At 42.6% G+C, this 20877-nt stretch overlaps 1 protein-coding gene across 2 annotated transcripts in view; it reads right to left on the minus strand.

The window, feature by feature from the left end:
• Positions 1-20877, minus strand: part of vwa8 (von Willebrand factor A domain containing 8) — a 414855-nt gene that overhangs the window by 188099 nt on the left and 205879 nt on the right. For both annotated transcript variants that reach the window (XM_078559607.1, XM_078559606.1), the window contains 4 exons: positions 20468-20544; positions 10224-10299; positions 7910-8045; positions 2485-2604 (listed from right to left, as the gene is read on the minus strand). In XM_078559607.1, the coding sequence (XP_078415733.1) occupies positions 2485-2604; positions 7910-8045; positions 10224-10299; positions 20468-20544 (409 nt within the window). The remainder of the gene's footprint in view (positions 1-2484; positions 2605-7909; positions 8046-10223; positions 10300-20467; positions 20545-20877) is intronic.

Raw genomic sequence — 20877 nt, forward strand, 5'->3', positions numbered from 1 at the left:
GCACTAGGATACCAAGATCCCTCTGAATCTCGGAGCTCTGCAATCTCTCTCCATTTAGATAATAAGCTTCCGTTTTATTCTTCCTGCCAAAATGGACAATTTCACACTTGCCCACATTATACTCCATTTGCCAGATCTTTGCCCACTCACTTAACCTATGTCACTTTGCAGCCTCCTTACAACTTATTCTCCTACCTATCTTTGTGTCTTTAGCAAATTTAGCAACCATACCATCTGCCCCATCATCCAAGTCATTTATATAAATTGTAAAATGTTGAGGCCTCAGCACCCTTCCCTGTGGCACACCACTCATTACATTCTGCCAACCAGATAAAGACCCATTTATGGCTGCCCTCTGTTTCCTGTTAGCTAGCCAATCTTCTATCCAAGCCAACATATCATCCCCTACATCACGAGCTTTTGTATTCTACAATGACCTTTGTTATGGCACCTTATCAAATGCCTTCTGGAAATCTAAGTGCATTATATCCACTGGTTCCCCTTTATCCATGTGATTCTATCAAAGAGCTCCAATAAATTGGTTAAACATGATTTCCCCATCACTAAACCATGGTGACTCTACCTGATTGCCTTAAACTTTTCCAAGTGCCCTGTCACAACGTCTTTAATAAAAGCTTCTAACATTTTCCCTATGACAGGAGTCAAGCTAACCGGCCTATAAGTTTCCTGCTTTGTGTCTCCCTCCCTTTTTGAACAAAGGAGTTATATTTGCTATTTTCCAATCTAATGGAACCTTCCCTGAATTTACGGAATTTTGGAAAATTAAAACCAACGCATCAACTGTCTCACTAGCCACTTCTTTCAAGACCCTAGGATGAAGTCCATCAGGACTTGGGGATTTGTCAACCCGCAGCCCCAACAATTTGCTCAATACCACTTCCCTGGTGATTGCAATTTTCCCGAGTTCCTTGCTCCCTTCCATTTCTTGATTTACAGCTATGTCTGGGATGTTACTTGTATCCTCTATAGTGAAAACGGATGCAAAATACTTGTTCAATTCATCTGCCATCTCCTTATTTTCCATTATTAATTCCCCAGACTCATTTTCTATAGGACCAATGCTCACTTTGTTAACTATTTTCTTATTTAAATATCTATAGAAACTCTTACTATCCGTCATTATATCACTAGCTAGCTTTCTCTCGTACTCTATTTTTTCCCTCCTTATTAATCTTTTTGTCATTTTTTGCTGTTCTTTACATTCTGAGCAATCTTCTGACCTGCCACCCGTCTTTGCACAATTATATGCTTTATCTTTAAGTTTGATACTGGCAAATTGTAATTGAGCGCATTTGAGTACACTTGAAAACAAAAATGATGTGAAAATTTTCAGGTAAGGAGTGGTGTTCCCAAGGATCAGTTTTAGAACCACTGTTCTTCTGATATATAGTAATGACATGGCTTGGGCATAGGGAACATAATTTAAAACTTTGGATATTGTATGAAACTCAGACACAAAAACAGTAAGGATAGTATCAGACTTCAAGAGGACATAGACAGACTGACAAATTGGGCAGATGAAACATAATGTAGAGAAGTGTGAAGTGAATCATTTTGTCAGTAAGGATGAGGAGGGGCAATATATAGACTAAATGAAACAGTTAAAATTGATGCAGGAACAGGAGGACTTGGGGGTTCACATATACAAAACTTTGAAGGTTGCAGACTGGTTGATGAAATTGTTCTGGGACATATGGGATCCTTAGCTTTATAAATAGAGGCACATTACATTAAGCTTTCATAAAACACGGGTTACGCTTTAGCTGCAGTATGAGAGTATTGGGCACCAAATTTTAGAAAGAATGTCAGTTCTTTAGAGAGGACGTAGAGGAGATTTCCCAGAATGGTGCCAATGATGTGGGAATTCAATTATGTGGAGAGGGTAGAGATGCTGGGATTGACCTGTTTATAACAGAGAAGTTTGAACAGGGGATTTAATAGAACGGTTCAAAATTATGAAGGGTTCTGATGGAGCAGAGTGAGAAACTGTTTCCACTGGTGGGAGGGTCAATAACCACAGGAAAGAGATTTAAGATAATTGTCAATAGAACCAGCAGGGTGCTGAGGAGAAGCACTTTTGCACAGCAAGTTACGATGATCTGGAATGCACTGCCTGAAAAGGTGGAAGAAACAGATTCAGGAGTAAATTTCAAAAGGGAATGGATAATTACTTGAAAAGGTCACCTAATAAAACAATATTACATTCTGCACTCTGATAGTGTTTGTAAAGGCCGATTGCTTTAAGATATCATAAAAATCAGAACAAATAACAAGTAAAAAGCACAGATATTGCCGTACAAGTTAAATGAATGAAACAAAAGAAATAATTACTGCTTACTGATACTACTTTCTGAATGACTTCATACCTTGGGAAACAAAAGTACGGCAGATCCAATGTGATTGTTTCAGTGGAACACAAACACTGAAGTAACTCTAAATGAAAGGCGGAGTCACGTAACTTACCTAGAGCACCAAAGAAATCGTTACCCAAAAAGGGAAACCCTGGTCTGTTCGCCAGGACAATCATTCGGAAATCTGGATGAACTACTATCACATCAGGTCTTCCTTCTGCACTGGTGGGATCTGAAATATCAGCATGTAATCTGTCACATCGCTCAGTACAGTACTGCATAATTGAACAGAACTTCTGACTTTCACACAACACCCATTTTATTGTTTTTTTAAAAAAAAAACTTTATTAGATGAAACTGCAAAGACACAAAGGTCTGGACTTTCTTCTGGAGTCTTGTCCTATGTAACTTAAGGAAGGAAGAAAATAAAACAAGAACCAAGTGTCCAGCTCCCCACTCATCTCCACACTGTTGGTATTTTCTGGGCCAAGTGTAGCAGGATGGAGGGGAAAGTGCAGCAGGGGAAGGTACGTCAATGAGGGAGAGTTATTGAACTTATACCAGCAGTGCCATGTCCCCCAGGAACGTCAGCTTCTGGTGGGGCCCTTAAGCCAGCCCCAGCCACACTTTCAGAATTACATAGAATTTACAGCACAGAAACAGGTCATTTTACTCAACTGGTCTATGCCAGTGTTTATGCTCCACATGAGCCTCCTCCTACCTTCCTTCTTTGCTGTAACCATTCTATGATTCTATTCATTTCTCCTTCATGGCACAAATTTTGTTCTCTAGTCACCGACTCCACCCCTCTCCCATTGCCATTTTAGGCTGAACAAGATTATTAACAACCTCCCACCCTGAGATTAACTTCCAACCACACATCTGACATTCTGACAACTGATCTGCTGGGCTGTCCCTCATTGAGTATTGGGATAGTTGTGGAGCCTCCTCCTCTAGTTAGTTGTTTAATTGTCCACCATTAATGACTGGATATGGTAGAACTGCAATATTTTGATGTAATCTGTTGATTGTGGGATTGCTTAGCTCTGTCTATAATATGCTGCTTCCGCTGTTTAGCATGCATGCGTGTTGCAGCTTCAGCAGGTTGGAACTGGTACAATGCCTGTCATACTCTTCTACACTCCTCACTGAACTGGGGCTGGACCCTTGGCTTGATGTAATGGTAGAGAGGGGGGGCATGCTGAGCCACGAGGTTACCAATTGTGGTGGAATACAATTCTGCTGCTGATGATGGCCACATCGTCTCATGGATGCCTAGTTTTGAGCACCAACATTCGCAGCTGTGCCTTCTCATCCTCAAATCATCCCAAGATGCTTGACAGAAGGGTTATGGAACAAAATATGATACTAAGCCTCAAAGAGATACTAGGGCAGATGTCCAAAAGTTGGTTAAAGAGGTAGGCTTTAAGGAGCATCTTAAAGAAGGACAGGGGTGAAGTGAGATGGAGAGATTTAGGTACAGATTTCCAGATCTTAGGGACCGGGCAGCTGAAGACATGGCCATGATGAGGTGATTAAAATTGGGGATACCCAAGAGGCCAGAATTTGTGGAGCACAGCGATCTAAAGGCGTTGTAGGGCTGAAGAAGATTACAGAGACAGGGATGGGTGAGGCCATGGAGCAATTTGAAAACAGGGATGAGAAATTTAGGGTCGGATTTTCACCAACGAGGCGGTGAGCTCAAGATGGGAAATTTCCTGGCTCAGCGCACCCTCCTTAGGTAAAAGTGCCTCAAACGGTTCGATTTTCACTCTGGGGGAGGGCGTGTGTGCGGAATAGACAACGGATGCATAATGAGGCTTGGTTTTCTTTATTGAAACAGGTGCACACAAGGGGAAACATTGCTTGACCGACAGCTTCACAAGCTTTTTCTCTATGATCTATTTCGTCACTAGCTCAATGTTTATCCACACAAGCTAAAGAGGTGCTTATAGTTTCTGTTACTAATACTTTAAAAGGTCTGGTTGATCGACACTTTTATAGGATTGTTGAATCAACAGTTTTTTTAAGCAAGTTATGAATGGCTGTTTTCTTGAGCCATACTCGCCATTGTTACTATAGGGTTAATTGGTTCTGTACAGAGTTTATACCGCATGAATGGGCATGAAAGTGCTATGACTTGGCATGGAGGGTAAGCGGGGCCATTCGGGCTGGGGGTTCATGAGTTGGCAAATTACGTTTCAAAAGGCTCCCAAATCCTGACAATGTTTCACCACTCCTCTGAGAGTCCAAAAACCACGAGTCCTTCAGAAGCTGGCCTGACTCCACAAAAGTTGCAGGGGGCTAGCAGATGACTGCCCCCGCAATGGAGCCGGCCAGGTCAGGAATGCAGGGTGCAGGCTCACTGCCTGCATCCTTCTCGCGTGCTGGGGAAAACTGGGGTGCCAGGAATGGGGGTGGGAATCATGCAATTGGGTCCTGTCCACCATTTTTAAAGGTCTGCAGAGTCTCCACAAATCTGTGAAAATCCAGGAGTTGGGAAAGCGAGGTGTTGCTTGACTGGGAACTGATGTAGATCAGTGATCCAGGGGCGATAGGTAACTGGGATTTGGTGCGAGTTAGGACAGCAGAGTTTTGGATGACTTCAAGTATTTAAGTTTTAACTATGAGGAAAGATTGGATAGGCTGGGTTGTTTTCTTTGGAACAGAGGAGGCTGAGGGATTATTTAATTGAGGTGGATAAAATCATGAAGGACCTAGATGTCTTGTTCGTCCTTCGAAGTGAACATGGCCATCTCCATCATCTGGGGTGTTTGGTAGGGTTCCAGTGGATATGTAGTGATTGCTAAGGCCTATCTGTACCTGCAAGGTTCTGCTGCAAATAGGACAGGATACCGCTCTCAATTGAGTTCTGGACAAGTTTCTGGCTTGGGGTTTCCTCTCCTTACGTTTTCTCTCTGCCTCTGATATGCATTTGTTTTTGAAGGATGCCGCACCGTTTTTTATTTGGTTGCACCAGGTGCAACAATCCTGAGCGAGCTTCTCACAGGACTCGAAGTTGATATCAAAACTCTGAAGTGAAGCCTTCAGAGGGTCCTTGAAGCGACTCCTTTGACAGCCATGAGAGCGCACCCCAGACTCAAACTCTCCAAAGAAGATTTGCTTTGGTAAGCGAGTGTCAGGTATTCTGGCTACATGACCAGTGTAACTCAGTGTGGATGCTTGGCATGCCAGCTCAGGTAAGAGCCTCAGTGTCTGGTATTTTGTCCCGTCATCTGATCTTCAGAAGCTTCAACGCAGCTCAAGTGAAAGTGGTGGAGCTTCTTGGCATGACACTGGTACACAGTCCAAGTCTCACATGCGTAGTTTAGTAGGCAGACTTCCTCCCCTTCATTCCCAGACTGATGTTCGAAGTTTGCCGAAGGCGACACTTATTTTGGCAATTCTTACAAGTGTCTCGTCATCAATATAGATAGCTCGAGAGAGTGTACTGCTGAGATAAGTGAACTCATCCACTACTGACAGGTTCTGGTCATGGACTTAAACCATGGGCTCGAAATGGGGTTTTTCCTGGAGCAGGCTGGTACATTACTTCAGTTTTCTTCATGCTGATCGTAAGGTCAAAGTTGTCACAGGCATTAGAGAACAAATCCCTGCTGCGCTGCATGTCCTGCTCTGAACTGGCAGCTAGTGCACATTCATCAGCAAATGAGAAATCACAAAGGTGTCCATGGAGACCCTGGTCTCTGCCCGGTGTTGTCTCAGATTGAGCAACTTCCAATCCATGCGATTTCGATGCCAGGATCACGATGGATGGCATCAGGGAGCATGGCAAAGAAAAACATGATGAGTAGAGTTGGCATTAGCACACATCCATGTTTAACTCCATTTGTCACTAGGAATGGGTCAGAGGACTCACCATCATCCAGGACACGTGTGAGCATGTCTGATTTTGACGCAGTAGCAATCTAGGAGTGGAGGTCATCATAGAATTTCTCCTTAACTTCATCAGGGTTGGTCATGATAGGGATGTACACAGATGAGATTGCTTGCCTGTTGCCATGCGGATGGAGTATAAGCACCATCAGGTAATAATTGGGAATGTAAGTCAACTTACCAATGAGATGGTTCATGACAGAAAAGCCTATGCCAACTTCATGTAGTTCTTCATTTCCAAGGCCACTCCATAAAGTGTGTAACCTGCACCAATTTGCTTGAGCTGACCCTCCCTCAGGTAGACAAGTCTCGCTGAGCACGGTGATCTGGGTGTTGTACCCAGCCAGTTCTCTACCGACAAGAGGCGTTCTTCTCTCAGGTCTGTCAGTTGCGATGTTGTTGTCCATGAGAGTGCGCATGTTCCATTTGTCAATGGTGATCGGTGTCACCTTCACTTGCCTTTTTTGATTTTTTTTTTTGTAATTGGGCCTCGATAGAATGGATAGGAAAAACCTATTTCTGTAACAGAGAGGTCAATAACCAGGGGCACAGATTTAAAGCAATTAGTAAAATGATTAGAGAGGAGTTGTGGAGTGCTTCTTTTCACCCAGAGGGTGATGGACATCTGGAACTCACTGCCTGTAAGGGCGACTGAGGCAGAAACCCTCATTGCATTTAAAAAAATACTTCAATATGTACATGAAGTGCTGTAACCTACAGGGTTACGGACTAAGAACTGGAAGGTGAGATCAGGATTGAATAACTCTACATGATGGGCTGAATGGTCTCCTTCACTGTCATAGGTTTATTCCACATTTCTATGTTTCTTAGTTTGTGGAGGGTATAATGTGGAAGTGGAGATAAGGAGTGTACCAAGGAAATACCAAGGGTGAGAAGAGTAATAGTTCTACTGAAGACAAGGTGATGATGAGAGGCGATTTAGCAAATTAATAGCAGCTGTGACATCATATTGAATCAAAGGTCAAAGAATAAACAGTTGGGAGTTTCAGATACTAAGGTAAGTGATTTAGGTGAAAGGTTTTCCAGGGTCAGACACAGATTAGGAGTCATCTTGGAAGGGGGAAGAAGAATGTGGGTAGAAAGTAATACAAGGAAACGATCAGAGATTGCTGAACGGTCAGTGATTAGTTATGATAGGAATAGCGAGGCCAGGAGAGATGACGAGATTGAGGGAATGGACTGTATGTGGGTAGGAGGGTTTATATGAAGGGAGAGATTTTGGAAGGAAGGTTGGAGGGCAGAAAACACAGAGGAAAGAGGAGAAAAAGATTTGAGATGGAGGTTAAAATCACCAAGGATGGGAAGTCGCTTAGAGTAGAGTCAGAGGGAAGGAAGCAGAGAAGGTATCACAGTGAGGGATTTGAAGTGGTGTTTGGACGGACAGTACAGCAAAGATTTTAAATAAAAGGCTGAGGGGTGGGACAGGGTGAGATGCTCAAAGGGGGAGAAGTTGCAGGGGATTAGGGGGACAGATGAAGGTCTGACTTAGAGATGAGCTACACTGAAAAAATTAAATTTACTTTACAGGGAATTAATAAAATATATACACTTGGAGGTTCTAAATTATTCAGTATGTTATTTTTAGTCACATGCATTTTCAATGAAGCTCTGATACTTACCAACAACAATGCGTCTTCCATCAGATAAAATCATCTCACCACTTTCCACTAATGTTTTCAAGATGCAGGTGACGTTGGTTGGAGCCTTGTCGGCCTCGTCAATGACCAGAATGTGCCCTAATTTAACAGCCCTCACCTGAGAATGGAGGAAACAAACATGGCTTCTTTCAGCACTACTCCCAGAGAATTTCTCAACAAGCAAAACATTCTGGTGTGTCAATGCAGAGGCACTGGAGAAGATACAAAAACAATATACAAGGATGATATCAGAACGAAGAGATTATAATCATGAGAAAAGATTATACAGGCTGACGCTCTTTTCTCTAGAAAAAAGACTGAGGGGCCTGATGGAGGTTTTTTTTAAAATGATGAAGGAATTAAATAGAGTGGATGGAGAGAAAGTGTTTCCACTTATTTGGAGACCAAAACTAGGAGACACGGACGTGAGTGACGCTAGCTCTCCCGTGGATAGGCTGTCTGCTCAAGGCAACTTATGACCAGGGAGGAGAGGGAAAGGAGGTGTTTCCTGTAAGGTGAATATTGTATGTTAAGCCATGCCCTCTTTTTTGCTGTAACTCAACTTGGAGACTGATAACTGAGCAAATAATTTAATGGAGTGGAAGGTGCTGGGGAGGAATATGGTGGGTGGGTTACAGAAAGCAGGAAATCAGCAAATAATTATGTAATACAGAAGGAGGCCATTCAGCCCATCGAATCCATGCCGGCTCTTTGTAAAAACAAGCTAATTATTCCAACTCCCTTGCTCATTTTCCATAGCCCCAAAATTTTATGTTGAGATACTTTGCACTCCCCTCAGCTGACTTGTATTCCTTGGATACAGGGGTGCATTCTCATGACTCATAAAGGGAAATAGTAACTCCTGTTTAGTTCCTTGTTATGGAGTCAGCTGTGGGGATTCCCAGAAAGGCACAGCTGTTAGTTTGCTTCTTTGTGTACACAGACCTGCATAAAAAAGGTCCTGGTAAATACAATTACTTGTGTGCAAATAGGGAGAACAGAGATTCTCCAACTTGCTGAGGATATCAGTTTAGTATTGGCTTTAGAGTGAAGGCAAGAGGCAATAAAGTAGATATTAAAGGAATACTTTCATCTCTCCCAACGCTTCATTCCTATTCGTCAGTCACATTGGCTAGGTTCAGAAACAGTACTGATTCTGGATATGAGGCTGTACAGACCCAGCAGCCACAAACTTTTGTGTTTCAAAGTAAAATGTGGTGTTGATTTAGTTATATGCTACAATGACAAAAAGACCAGCTTTATTTTGATAAATCCTCCAGTATAGTTCATGTTCAAACTGTTTAAAATATTTTTAATGTTCATAAACATCCCAAAAAGTTCAAACAGAGGTTAAATCCACATTAGAAAAAAGACTTGCATTTGTATTGCACCTTTCATTAACACTGGACATCTCACTGTGCTTTTCAGCCAATGGAGTACTTTTGAATTGTACTCACTGCTGCAATGTAGGAAATGCGGCAATCAATTTGCATACCGCAAGCTCCCACAAACAGCAATGCATTGATCTGTTTTTGTGATGTTGATTGAGGGATAAATATTGGTCAGGACACCAGAGTTAACTCCCCTGCAATTTTTTGAAATAATGCCATGTGATCTTTTACGTACACCTGAGGCAAATAGGGCCTCAAAGATGGCACCTATAGCACTGCAACACTACTGCACTGGACAGTCAGCATTGATTTTTGTGCTCAAGACCTGGAGTGAAGCTTCAACCCTGAACCTTGTGACTCAGAGGTGAGAGTGCTACCAACTGAGCCATGGCTGACATTAGAGCCAATTAGAAATGAGAATCTTCCATAAACAATATCACTGAGGCACGAGTGAGTAGCCATCATTCAGATCCCTCCATGGCCTCACCCCTCCCTATCTCTGTAACTTCCTCCAGCCCTACAATCCTCCAAGATATCTGCATTCCTTCTGGCCCTTGTGCATCACAGATTTTAATCACTCAACTGTTTACGGCCATTCCTTCAGATGCCTAAGCCTTAAGTTCTCTCATTCTTACTGAAAATTCTCCACCTCTCGTCATTCCTTAAAACCCTGCTCTCTGACCAAGTTTTAAGTTAACTGGCCTAACATCTCTTTCCGGACCGTGATGTCAAAATCTGCCTAATTGCACTCCTATAAGGCACTTTAGGATGCTCCACTATGTTAAGGGCATTATAAACGCAAGTGTTTGATGTTACTTTAACTCATTTTATCTTAAGTCAGAAAGAAGAGAAGGGTCTGGTTATTATAGGTTTAATTAGTTTGAGATGTGAATCTTAAAACAGACCAGAGGAGAATCTTCATATGTGATAACTCCATGTTGAACTGATGGCTGTAGAGTGAGACTCTGCACAGTGGTGTCTCTGGAAAAAAAGTAAAACAACACGTTTCACAAAATCAATTGACAAAATGGTAAATATCTGATTTACAGAGAGAGTTTTGTTATAAATCAACCAAATATAATGTAGAAACATGGGTGATAGTGATAAAACTAAGCACATAGAAAAGATACACAATGAGAAACAGTGATGCTTTATTTGTTATACAATAGTAACATTCAATGGGGAGTTGGATATATACTTTAAATGGGGAAAATGCAGGGAAAGGGAAGGACAAAGGGATTAACTGAATAAATCTTTCAAGTAGCCACCATAGGCATGATGAGCTGAATGATTTTCCATGTTGTTTGATTCTAAGCTTGTACTGCTGACTTATAGAAAATAAGCTTGCATTGATCTAGCACTTTATCACATCCTCAGGAGGCCCTGTGAAGTGCAGCAGTCAATTGGTGTACAACACGATCCCACAAACAACATATGATCACTTAATGTGTTTTGGTTGAGAAGGGTAGTGGGTGAATTCCTTGCAAACTGGGGTGGTGCAATGGAAAGTTTACTGTCAGCCGACGTCTAACCTTGACACGTCAACCGTTGGACTTAAATAATTGGGTTGTGATTCTATTGGGAATAAATATCCACTTCATATCAAAAGAGCAAAAGAGCTCTACTTGAGTAGATTTATCAACAGCTTGGCAGAGACTCTTAAGCGTGGCAATGGATTTTCCTATGTGCCAGACGTCAAAGCATAGTCTATTCATGCCAGTCATTGAGGAGATGAGGCGAGCATCAAATCTCAACATGACGTATCTTTAAGCAGCACTGCTGGAACATAAACTAGACCACCACCATTCCCTGGTAATTCTACAATATTCTCCATCAAACCACAATCTCTGAGCAGAAAGTCACTGGAGAGTTTCAAATACTGCTTCCTCGGTCTCTTTTAGGCAGATTGTAAAATAACTAACCATTAGTTAACAAGCTATTCAGCTATTGGGAAATTTAATGCCCCATTAATGTATCTTCTCCAAATGCTTTGGTACTTCCGGCATCCATGAGGATCAATGTCAGGAATTAATTGGTCAGGCTGCAGTTGTCTCTGACTATATTGTTTACCATGACTACATTGGTACACAAAATGAAGCTCTCAAACATGCCACTCTAACTACAGAATAAATTTCAATTGATAACCTAGTCCCAAAGAGGCAAGAAACATGATGCAAAGAAATTCAAACCAGAAATAAAATAGTCAAAAGGACAGGTTGATGCTTAGAGCCCAGAAAGCCAATCCTCCCATCTGCTCCTCCTGTGCGATGCGGGGAGACAGGGGCACTTCCAGTGTCCAGGGCGACCATGTGCGCAGGAAGTGCCTCCAGCTGTAACTACTGGAAATCTGTGTTTCGGAGCTGGAGTTGCACTTGGAGTCACTGTGGAGCATCCGCAAAGATGAGATCTTCAAGGATAGCATGTATAGTGAGGTGGTCACACTGCAGGCAGAAAGAGAATGGGTGACTGCCATACAGAGTAAAAGCACTAGGCAGGTAGTGCAGGAATCCCCTGGGTCCATCTCGCTCTCAAACAGATTTGCCGTTTTGGATACTGCTGGGGGAGATGGTTCCTCAGGGGAATGCAGCAAGAGCCAAGTCCGTGGAACCACGAGTGGCTCAGCTGCACAGAGCAGGGAAAAAAAGATTGGGACAGCAATAGTGATAGGGGATTCTATCTTAAGGGGAACAGATAGATGTTTCTGCAGCCGCAGATGTGACACCAGGATGGTATGTTGCCTCCCTGGTGCCAGGGTCAAGGATGTCGCTGAGCGGCAGCAGGACATTCTGACATTCTGAAGGGGGAGGGTGAACAGCCCGAAGTTGTGGTCCATATTGGTACCAATAACATAGGTAAAAAGAGGGGTGAGGTCCTGAAAGCAGAATATAGGGAATGAGGAAATAAATTAAAAAGCAGATCTCAAAGGTAGTAATTTTCAGGGTTACTCCCAGTGCCATGTGCTAGGCGAGATCAGGAATAGGAGAATAGACCGGATGAATGGTGGCTGGAGAGATGGTGTAGGAGGGAGGGATTTAGATTCTTGAGGCAGACTCTGAGGAAGATGGGACGTATACAAGCTGGATGAGTTGCACCCCAGCAGGACCGGGACCAATATCCTCACAGGGGTATCCGCTAGCACTGCGGGAGAAGGTTTAAACTGGATTGGCAGAGGGATGGGAACCTGAACGGGGAGACACAGGAGAGGGAAACAAAGATAGGAATGAAAGGCAGAAAAGTAGAAAGGAAAAGTGGAAGGCAGAGGAAACTAGGGCTCTCAGCAAAATAGGGCCATAGAACAAAAAATGTGCAAAAAGGGTTAAAAAGGCAAGACTAAAGGCACTGTGTCTGAGTGCACAGAACGTTAGCAGTAAGGTAGATGAATTAACAGTGCAAATAGATGTAAAAGGGTACGAAATGATTGTGATTACGGAGACATGGCGCAGGGTAGCCAAGGCCAGGAGCTGAACATCCAAGGGTACTCAATATTTAGGATGGACAGGCAAAAAGGAAAAGGAGGTGGCATGGCGGTTAGTTAAGGATGAAAATAATGCGCTAGTGAGAGGGGATATTGGCTAAGGAAACCTTGATGTAGAAGCAGTCTGGGTGGAGCTAAGAACCAACAAAGGGCGGAAAACGTTAGTGGGAGTTGTCTATAGACCTCCAAACAGTAGTGATAAGGCAGGGGACGGTATTAAACAGGAAATTAGAGATGCATGTAACAAGAGTGTTATAGTGATCATTGGTGACTTTAATTTACACATAGACTGGGCAAACCAATTTAGCAATAATACTGTGGCGGATGAATTCATGGAGTGTGTACGAGATGGTTTCTTTAGACCAGTATGTCGAGGAACCAACTAGGGGATAGACTATCCTGGATTTGGTACAGTGCAATGAGAAGGGGTTAATTGATAATCTTGTTGTGCGGGGTCCTTTAGGGAAAAGTGACCATAATATGATAGAATTCTTCATTAGGATGGAAAGTCATAGAGGTCTACAGCACAGAAAAAGGCCCTTCGGCCCATTGTGTCTGCACCGGTCAAACAAGTACCTAATTATTCTAATCCCATTTTCCAGCACTAGGCCCATAGCCTTGTATGCCATGGCATCGCAAGTGCACATCCAAATACTTCTTAAATGTTATGAGGGTTTCTGCCTCTACCACCCTTTCAGGCAGTGAGCTCCAGTTTCCCACCACCCTCTGGGTGAAAAAATTCTTCCTCATATCCCCTCTAAACCTCCTGCCCCTTACCTTAAATTTATACCCTCTGGTTATTGATCTCTCTACTAAGGGGAAAAGTGCCTTCCTGTCTACCCTATCTATGCCCCTCATAATTTTATTATACACCTCAATCATGTCCCCCCTCAATCTCCTCTACTCCAAGGAAAATAACCCCAGTCTATACTATCTCTCTCCATAACTAAAACTCTCCAGCCCAGGCAACATCCTGGTAAATCTCCTCTGCACTCTCTCTAGTACAATCACAACCTTCCTATAATGTGGATTCCAGAACTGCATGCAATACTCTAGCTGTGGCCTAACCAGCATTTTACACAGTTCCAGCATAACCTTCCTGCTCTTATATTCTATGCCTCGGCTAATAAAGGCAAGTTTCCCATATGCCTTCTTAACCACCTTATCTACCTGTCCTGCTACCTTAAGGGACCGGTGGACATGCACACCAAGGTCCCTCTGATCCTCGGTACTTCCCAAGGTCCTACCATTCATCGTGTATTCCCATGCCTTGTTTGTCCTGCCCAAGTGCATCACCTCACACTTATCTGGATTAAATTCCATTTGCCACTGATCAGCCCATCTGACCAGCCCATCTATATCCTCCTGTAATCTCAAGCTATCCTCCTCACTATTTAGCACCTCACCAAATTTTGTGTCATCCGCAAACTTACTGATCAATCCACCTACATTCAAGTCCAGATCATTTATATATTCCACAAACAGTAAGGGACCCAACACCGATCCCTGTGGAACCCCACTGGACACAGGCATCCAGTCACAAAAACACCCCTCGACCGTCACCCTCTGCTTCCTGCCACTCAGCCAATTCTGGATCCAATTTGCCAAATTCCAATTTGCCTTGGATCCCATGGGTTCTTACCTTCATTATCAGTCTCCCATACAGGACCTTAGACCAAGACCTTCAGCCTTACTGAAGTCCAAGTAGACTATGTCAAATGCACTGCCCTCATCTACACACCTGGTCACCTCTTCGAAAAATTCAATCAAATTGGTCAGACATGACCTCCCCTTAACAAAACCATGCTGACTGTCCTTGATTAATCCCTGCCTCTCCAAGTGTAGATTAACACTGGCCTATAGTTCCCTGGTTTATCCCTTCTTCCCTTCTTGAATAATGGTACCACATTGGCTGTCCTCCAGTCCTCTGGCACCTCTCTTGTGGCCAGAGAAGTACTGAAAATTATTGCCAGCGCCCCTGCTACCTCTTCCCTTACCTCACTCAACAGCCTGGGATACATTTCATCTGGGCCTGGAGGTTTATCTACTTTTAAGCCAGCTAGGCCATTTAGAACCTCCTCCCTTTCTATGCTAATTTCCTTAATTATATCACAGTCCTTCTGCCTGATTTCCATACCCACGTCGTCTCTCTCACTTGTGAACACCGACACAAAGTATTCATTTAGAACCCTGCCTACGTCTTCCAGCTCCACACACAAATTACCACTATGGTCCTAGTTATCCTCTTACTCTTAATATACTTGTAAAATAACTTTGGATTTTCCTTTATTTTACCTGCCAATGTTTTTCATGCCCCCCTTTTGCTCTCCTAATTTCCTTTTTAAGGTCCCCCCCTACACATTCTATACTCCTCTAGGAATTCTGCTGTTTTGAGCCCTCGGTATCTGTCATAAGCCTCCCTTTTCCTCTTTATCCAATCCTGTATATCCCATGACATCCAGGGTACCCTGGATTTGTTGGTCCCACCCTTTATCTTTACTGGAATATGTTGGCCCTGTACTCTCCCTATTTCCTTCTTGAATGAGTCCCACTGCTCTGACACAGATTTACCTAAAAGTAGCTGCTCCCAGTCCACTCTGGCCAAATCATATCTGATCTTATTAAAAGAAGTGAAGTAGTCCGATCTGAAACTAGGGTCCTAAGTCTTCACAAAAGGAACTAAGGCACGAGTTGGCTAAGATAGATTGGGGAACCTCATTAAAAGGCATGACGGTGGATATTTAAGGAACGAATGTATTCATTGCAACAGTTATACATTTCTTTCTGGTGCAAACACAACAGGAAAAGTGGCCCACCCATGGCTAACAGAAGAAATTAAGGATAGATCCAAAGAGGAGTCATATAAAGTTGCTAGAAAAAGTAGCAAGACTGAGGATTGGGAGCAGTTTAGAATTCAGCAAAGGAGGACCAAGAGATTGATTAAGAGGGGAAAAAATTGAGTATGAGAGTAAACTTGCAAGGAACATAAAAGCAGACTGTAAAAGCTTCAATAAGTATGTAAAAAGGAAAAGATTAGTGAAGATAAATGTGGGTCCCTTACAGACTGAAACGGGAGAATTTATAATAAAGAACAAGGAAATGGCAGAGCAATTAAACAACTACTTTAGTTCTGTCTTCATGGAGGAAGACACAAATAACTTCCCAGAAATACTAGGGAACCAAGGGTCTAGTGAGAAGGAGAAATTAAAGGAAATTATTATTACTAAAACAACAGTGCTGGAGAAATTGAGACTGAAAGCCGATAAATCCCCAGTGCCTGATAATCTACATCCCAGGGTACGAAAGGAGGTGGCCATGGAAATATTGGAAGCGTTGGTTGTCATTTTCCAAAATTTTGTAGATTCTGGAACAGTCTGAGCAAATGTAACCCCGCTATTTAAAAGAGGGAATGAGAAAACAGTGAATTACAGACATGTTAGCCTAACCTCAGTAGTAGGGAAAATGCTAGAATCTATTATAAAGGATGTGATAACAGGTCACTTAGAAAATATCAATGGGATTAGACAAAGTTAACATGGATTTATGAAAGGGAAATCATGTTTGACAAAGTTACTGGAATTCTTCGAGGACGCAACTAGCAGAATAGATAAGGGAGAACCAGTGCATGTGGTGTATTTGGATTTTCAGAAAGCTTTTGATAGAGTCCCATATAGGAAGTTAATGTGTAAACTTCGTGACTAGTGGTGTACCACAGGGATCAGGGCTCGGGCTTCAGCTATTTATAATATGTATCAATGATTTGGATGAGGGAACCAAATGTAATATTTCCAAGTTTTCTGGAAAGATGAAACTTGGTGGAAATGTGAGCGGTGAGGAGGATGTAAAGAGGCTTCAACGCGATTTCGATAGGTTGAGTGTGTGGACAAATATATGGCAAATAGTTGCAGTATAACATGAATAAGTGTGAAGTTATCCATTTTGGTAGGAAAAACAGAATGGCAGAGTGTTATTTAAATGGTAATAGACTGGGAAATGTTGATGTACAAAGGGACCTGGGTGTCCTTGTACACCAATCACTGAAAGCAACCAAGTGCAGCAAGCAGTTAAGAAGGCACATGCAAGAGGGCTTGAGTACTGCAGCTGTACAGGGCATTTGTGAGACCACACCTGGAGTATTATGTGCAGTTTTTGGTCTCCTTACCCAAGAAAGGATATACTTGCCATAGAGGGAGTGCAGTGAAGGTTCAGCAGACTGATTCTCTGGGATGGCAGGACTGACGTCTGAGGAGAGATTGGACCAAGTAGGCCTGTAATCACTGGAGTTTAGAAGAACGAGAGGAGATCTCATTGAAACATATAAAATTCTGACAGGGATGGTCAGACTGGATGCAGAGATGATGTTTCCTCTGGCTTGCCCGGGGCGGGGGGGGGTGCGGTCTAGAACAAGGGGTCACAGTTTCTCAGGATACAGGGTAGGCCATTTAGAACTGAGATGAGCAGACGCTTCTTCACTCAGAGGGTTGTGAATCTGTGGAATTCTCTACCACAGAAGGCTGTGGAGGCCAAGTCACTGAATATATTTAAGAAGTAAATAGATAGATTTCTGGACTCTAGAGGTGTCAAGGGGTATGGGGAGAGAGCGGGAGTATGGCATTGAGATAGAGGATCAGCCATGATCATACTGAATGGTGGAGCAGGCTCGAAGGGCTGAATGACCTACTCCTGCTTCTATTTTCTGCTTCATTCCTTCCTTCTCTTCCTTTCTGAATCTTTTAAATTTAATTAATGAACTTAATTCATTTCCCCATTCCTTTTACTACTATTCTTTCAACCCGTCCCTTTCCCCTTCGTTACAATTCATTTTACCCCTTTCTTCTCCCCTTCACTGTCACTGGTTTTACCCTTTTTCTCTTCCCTTCTAAGCCATCCATTGCTCCTTTCTTTTTCCTCATTTTCCTCCCTTTATCTCTCCTTTACCTCTCACTCTCTCATCATAGCTGCCCCAAACTCACTGCTGTTGAGGACAGGAGCAGATCTGGTTGGACTCAGCACAGGTGCTCAGTATCGCCAGTAACGTACTTGAGCTTTAAGTCCTATTTTTGAAGCAGTTTCTGCCAACATTATGCAGAGGCACAGTTGCTTTCCATCAGAGGCAGCAGTGAAGCTAGAGGAGCCTGTTTCCATCCATTGACAGCTCCAGTACACAGCACGCAGCACTGTGGGCACAGGGGCTGGTCTATCCAAGGCAGCAATATTCAGGGAAAGGTGAGAGTTTCCACTTTCAGCAGCCGTATTATAAGCATATGCTTCAGACACGGCTCAGTGGGTAGCACTCTTACCTCTCAGCCAGAACGAGTTCAAGTTCCACTCTAGAGATTCCAAATGAGCTTGGATGTCCACGTACATAGATTCTTAAAATCTCATGAACAGGTACAGAAAATTATCAAAAAGACCCATGGATTGCCGGCCTTTGATCCAGAGGACTAGAATCCAGAGACAAGAATAGGTAGAAGTTATGCTTCAGCTATATAAAGCCCTAGTTAAACTTCACCTGGAGCACTATTGTCACCACACCTTAGGAAGGATATACTGGCCTTGGAGGGAGTGCAGCATTGATTTATCAGAATGATACAAGGACTCTAAAGGCTAAATGGTAAGCAGAGATTATACAAACTTTTTTTAAACCACACTGCCCATGAGCAGAACCTTTGGCCACATGATGATAGGTCTCAAACCTGAAATATGAACTCTCTTTACCTCTCCACAGATGCTGTCCGACCTGCTCGGTATTTCCTGCATTTTCTGTTTTCATTACACAAACTAGAATTGGATTAACTAGAATTTAGAGCTAGGCCTTTCGGGACTGACGTTAGGAAACACTTTTACTCATAAACGATAGTGGAAGTTTGGAACTCTCTTACTAAAATGGTAATTGATGTTAGATCAATTGTTAACTTTAAATCTGAGATTGAAAGATTTCTGTTAACCAAAGGTATTAACAGATATGGGACAAAGGCAAGTATATGGAGTTGGGGCCATTGAATAGTAGAACAGGCTCAAGGGGACAAATGGCCCACTATTGATCTTACCCTTGGTAGGAAAGCGTTTTGTGACAAACGGAGGTTGTGAAAGGTGCACTTTATAAATGCACTTATCCTAATTTTACCATTCCAAAAGTAGGACCAGGCATCTATAGCAGATTTTTTCTGATTGTTTTCTCCTGTTCAGTCTCATGATTCTTCAGTCCCTGGGAGGTAGGTAAGCCAGCCAGAAATCAGCAAGAGTTTCACAACTAACTTCACTGAGAATGTGGATAATAACCTTGAATATTTTTAGAGACACAGCTGCACTGCAGGTGTCCCAGTTTCATTTGTTACTGAATTGCTCAGTTCAACCTTGAATTTGTCCAGAAGTTTTGTTTCATGGACAGCTTGCCTGAAAAAAAACCCGCTAATCTAAAGACATAAATTTGCAGTCTCTAAAGACCTATCTTAATTTAAAATGTGCAGCATAACCTTCATTTAGCACAGAATGCCAGAAATGAACTTTATACACTGGCACGTTGTATTCTTACACATCAAGAAAATACTTGGAGATAAAATACTTGGAAATATTACTAACCAATTATTCAGATTACTGAATTTTAAGCAGTGGCAGGGATTTGCACAGAACTCTCTTTTGGCCTAGTTTAAGGTAAAATTAGAATCAAAAATAGCATTGCCAACTTTGGCTGGAGGCATTATGACATGATGTTCTGACCATGTAACGTGTGATCAAGTGATGTCTGCAAATGTGCCTGTAATTACCTTGTACAGGTTGGATCTCTAGTAGTTGAGTATATTTGCTTGTGGCTTGGTTTTTGATAAAGTGCCACATATTAGGCTTGTTAGCAAAACTGAAGTCCATGGGATAACAGGGACAGTAGCAGCGTGGAATCAAAGTTGACTAAGGGATAGAAAGTAGAGAGTTGCTGTAAATGGACTGGTGGGGGGTACACAGTGGCTTTCCCCAGGGTTCAGTATGAGGCACACTGCTGTTTTGATATACATTAGTGACTTAGATGTGGAAATACAAGGCATAGTCTCAAAATTTGCAGAGGATATAAAACTTGGAAATGTAGTGAATAATGAGGAAGGTAGTAACAGATTTCAAGCGAACCTGGAAAGGCTGGTGAAATTAGCATAACTTCCTGACTTGTGTACTCTATGCCCAGGATTCTTTGTTAACCTGCTCTGTCACCTTCAAAGATTTGTGCACAAACACCACGTCTCTTTCGTTGTGCTTCCCCATTAATATTATACCATTTGTTATGTATTGTCTCTCCTCTTCGGAGAGGAGATGGTTGGTGAAGTTCAATGCAGGAAAGTGTGAGGTGATACATATTGGTGGGAGTAATGAGGAGCAGCAATGCATACTAAATAAAGGTGCAGGAAGAAAGAGACCAGGGGGTGTGTGAGTACAAGTTTTAGAAGGGAAATCAAAATGGGGGAGAAGAGGTGAAACTATGGCTGGGAGGCCAGGGGATGGAGTAGGAGGGTAAAACTGAAGGTGGGGTCCTTCTTCACATAAATTGTTATTGATGGTAATCCCCAACTCCAGGGAAAAAGCTACTGTGCTCGGGCAGTTGTTAACAAAATACTGGGCCCTCAGCAAATTAGGTACATATAGAATAATGCATACAACTTATAATTTGACAGTTCGGTCAGTATTTACCTGTGAAGCTGTAAATATTCCCTGGGTCTGTTCAATAGATGTAGGAAATGGTCAACAATCTTGTTTTTGCCCACACCCTATATAAATGATAAAAAGTGGCCATTAACAAATAATAATTCGCAGAGCCACAATCAATATCTGATTTGTTATTGGACATAAACTTTAAGTAAGACTCGTCTTTAATAGGCAGTGCAGGCTCAGTAGTGGAAGCAGCAACGCGCAGTTTGAAAATATAACCATTTGGGTGGTGCAACTTGGTTTTGAGGTTGCCCTTCAGTGACATGGTTTGCACATCAAAAGCTTCATGGGCATCTATCGAAGGCATGTGCAGAATAGAAACAAGGAGTTTCACCAGAGAGCAGGGACTGGCAGGGAGGCAAAATCATGTTCCATGGCGATGCATCGTACAG

This window comes from Cetorhinus maximus, chromosome 16, assembly GCF_964194155.1.
Source record: "Cetorhinus maximus chromosome 16, sCetMax3.hap1.1, whole genome shotgun sequence".
NCBI lineage: Eukaryota > Metazoa > Chordata > Chondrichthyes > Lamniformes > Cetorhinidae > Cetorhinus > Cetorhinus maximus.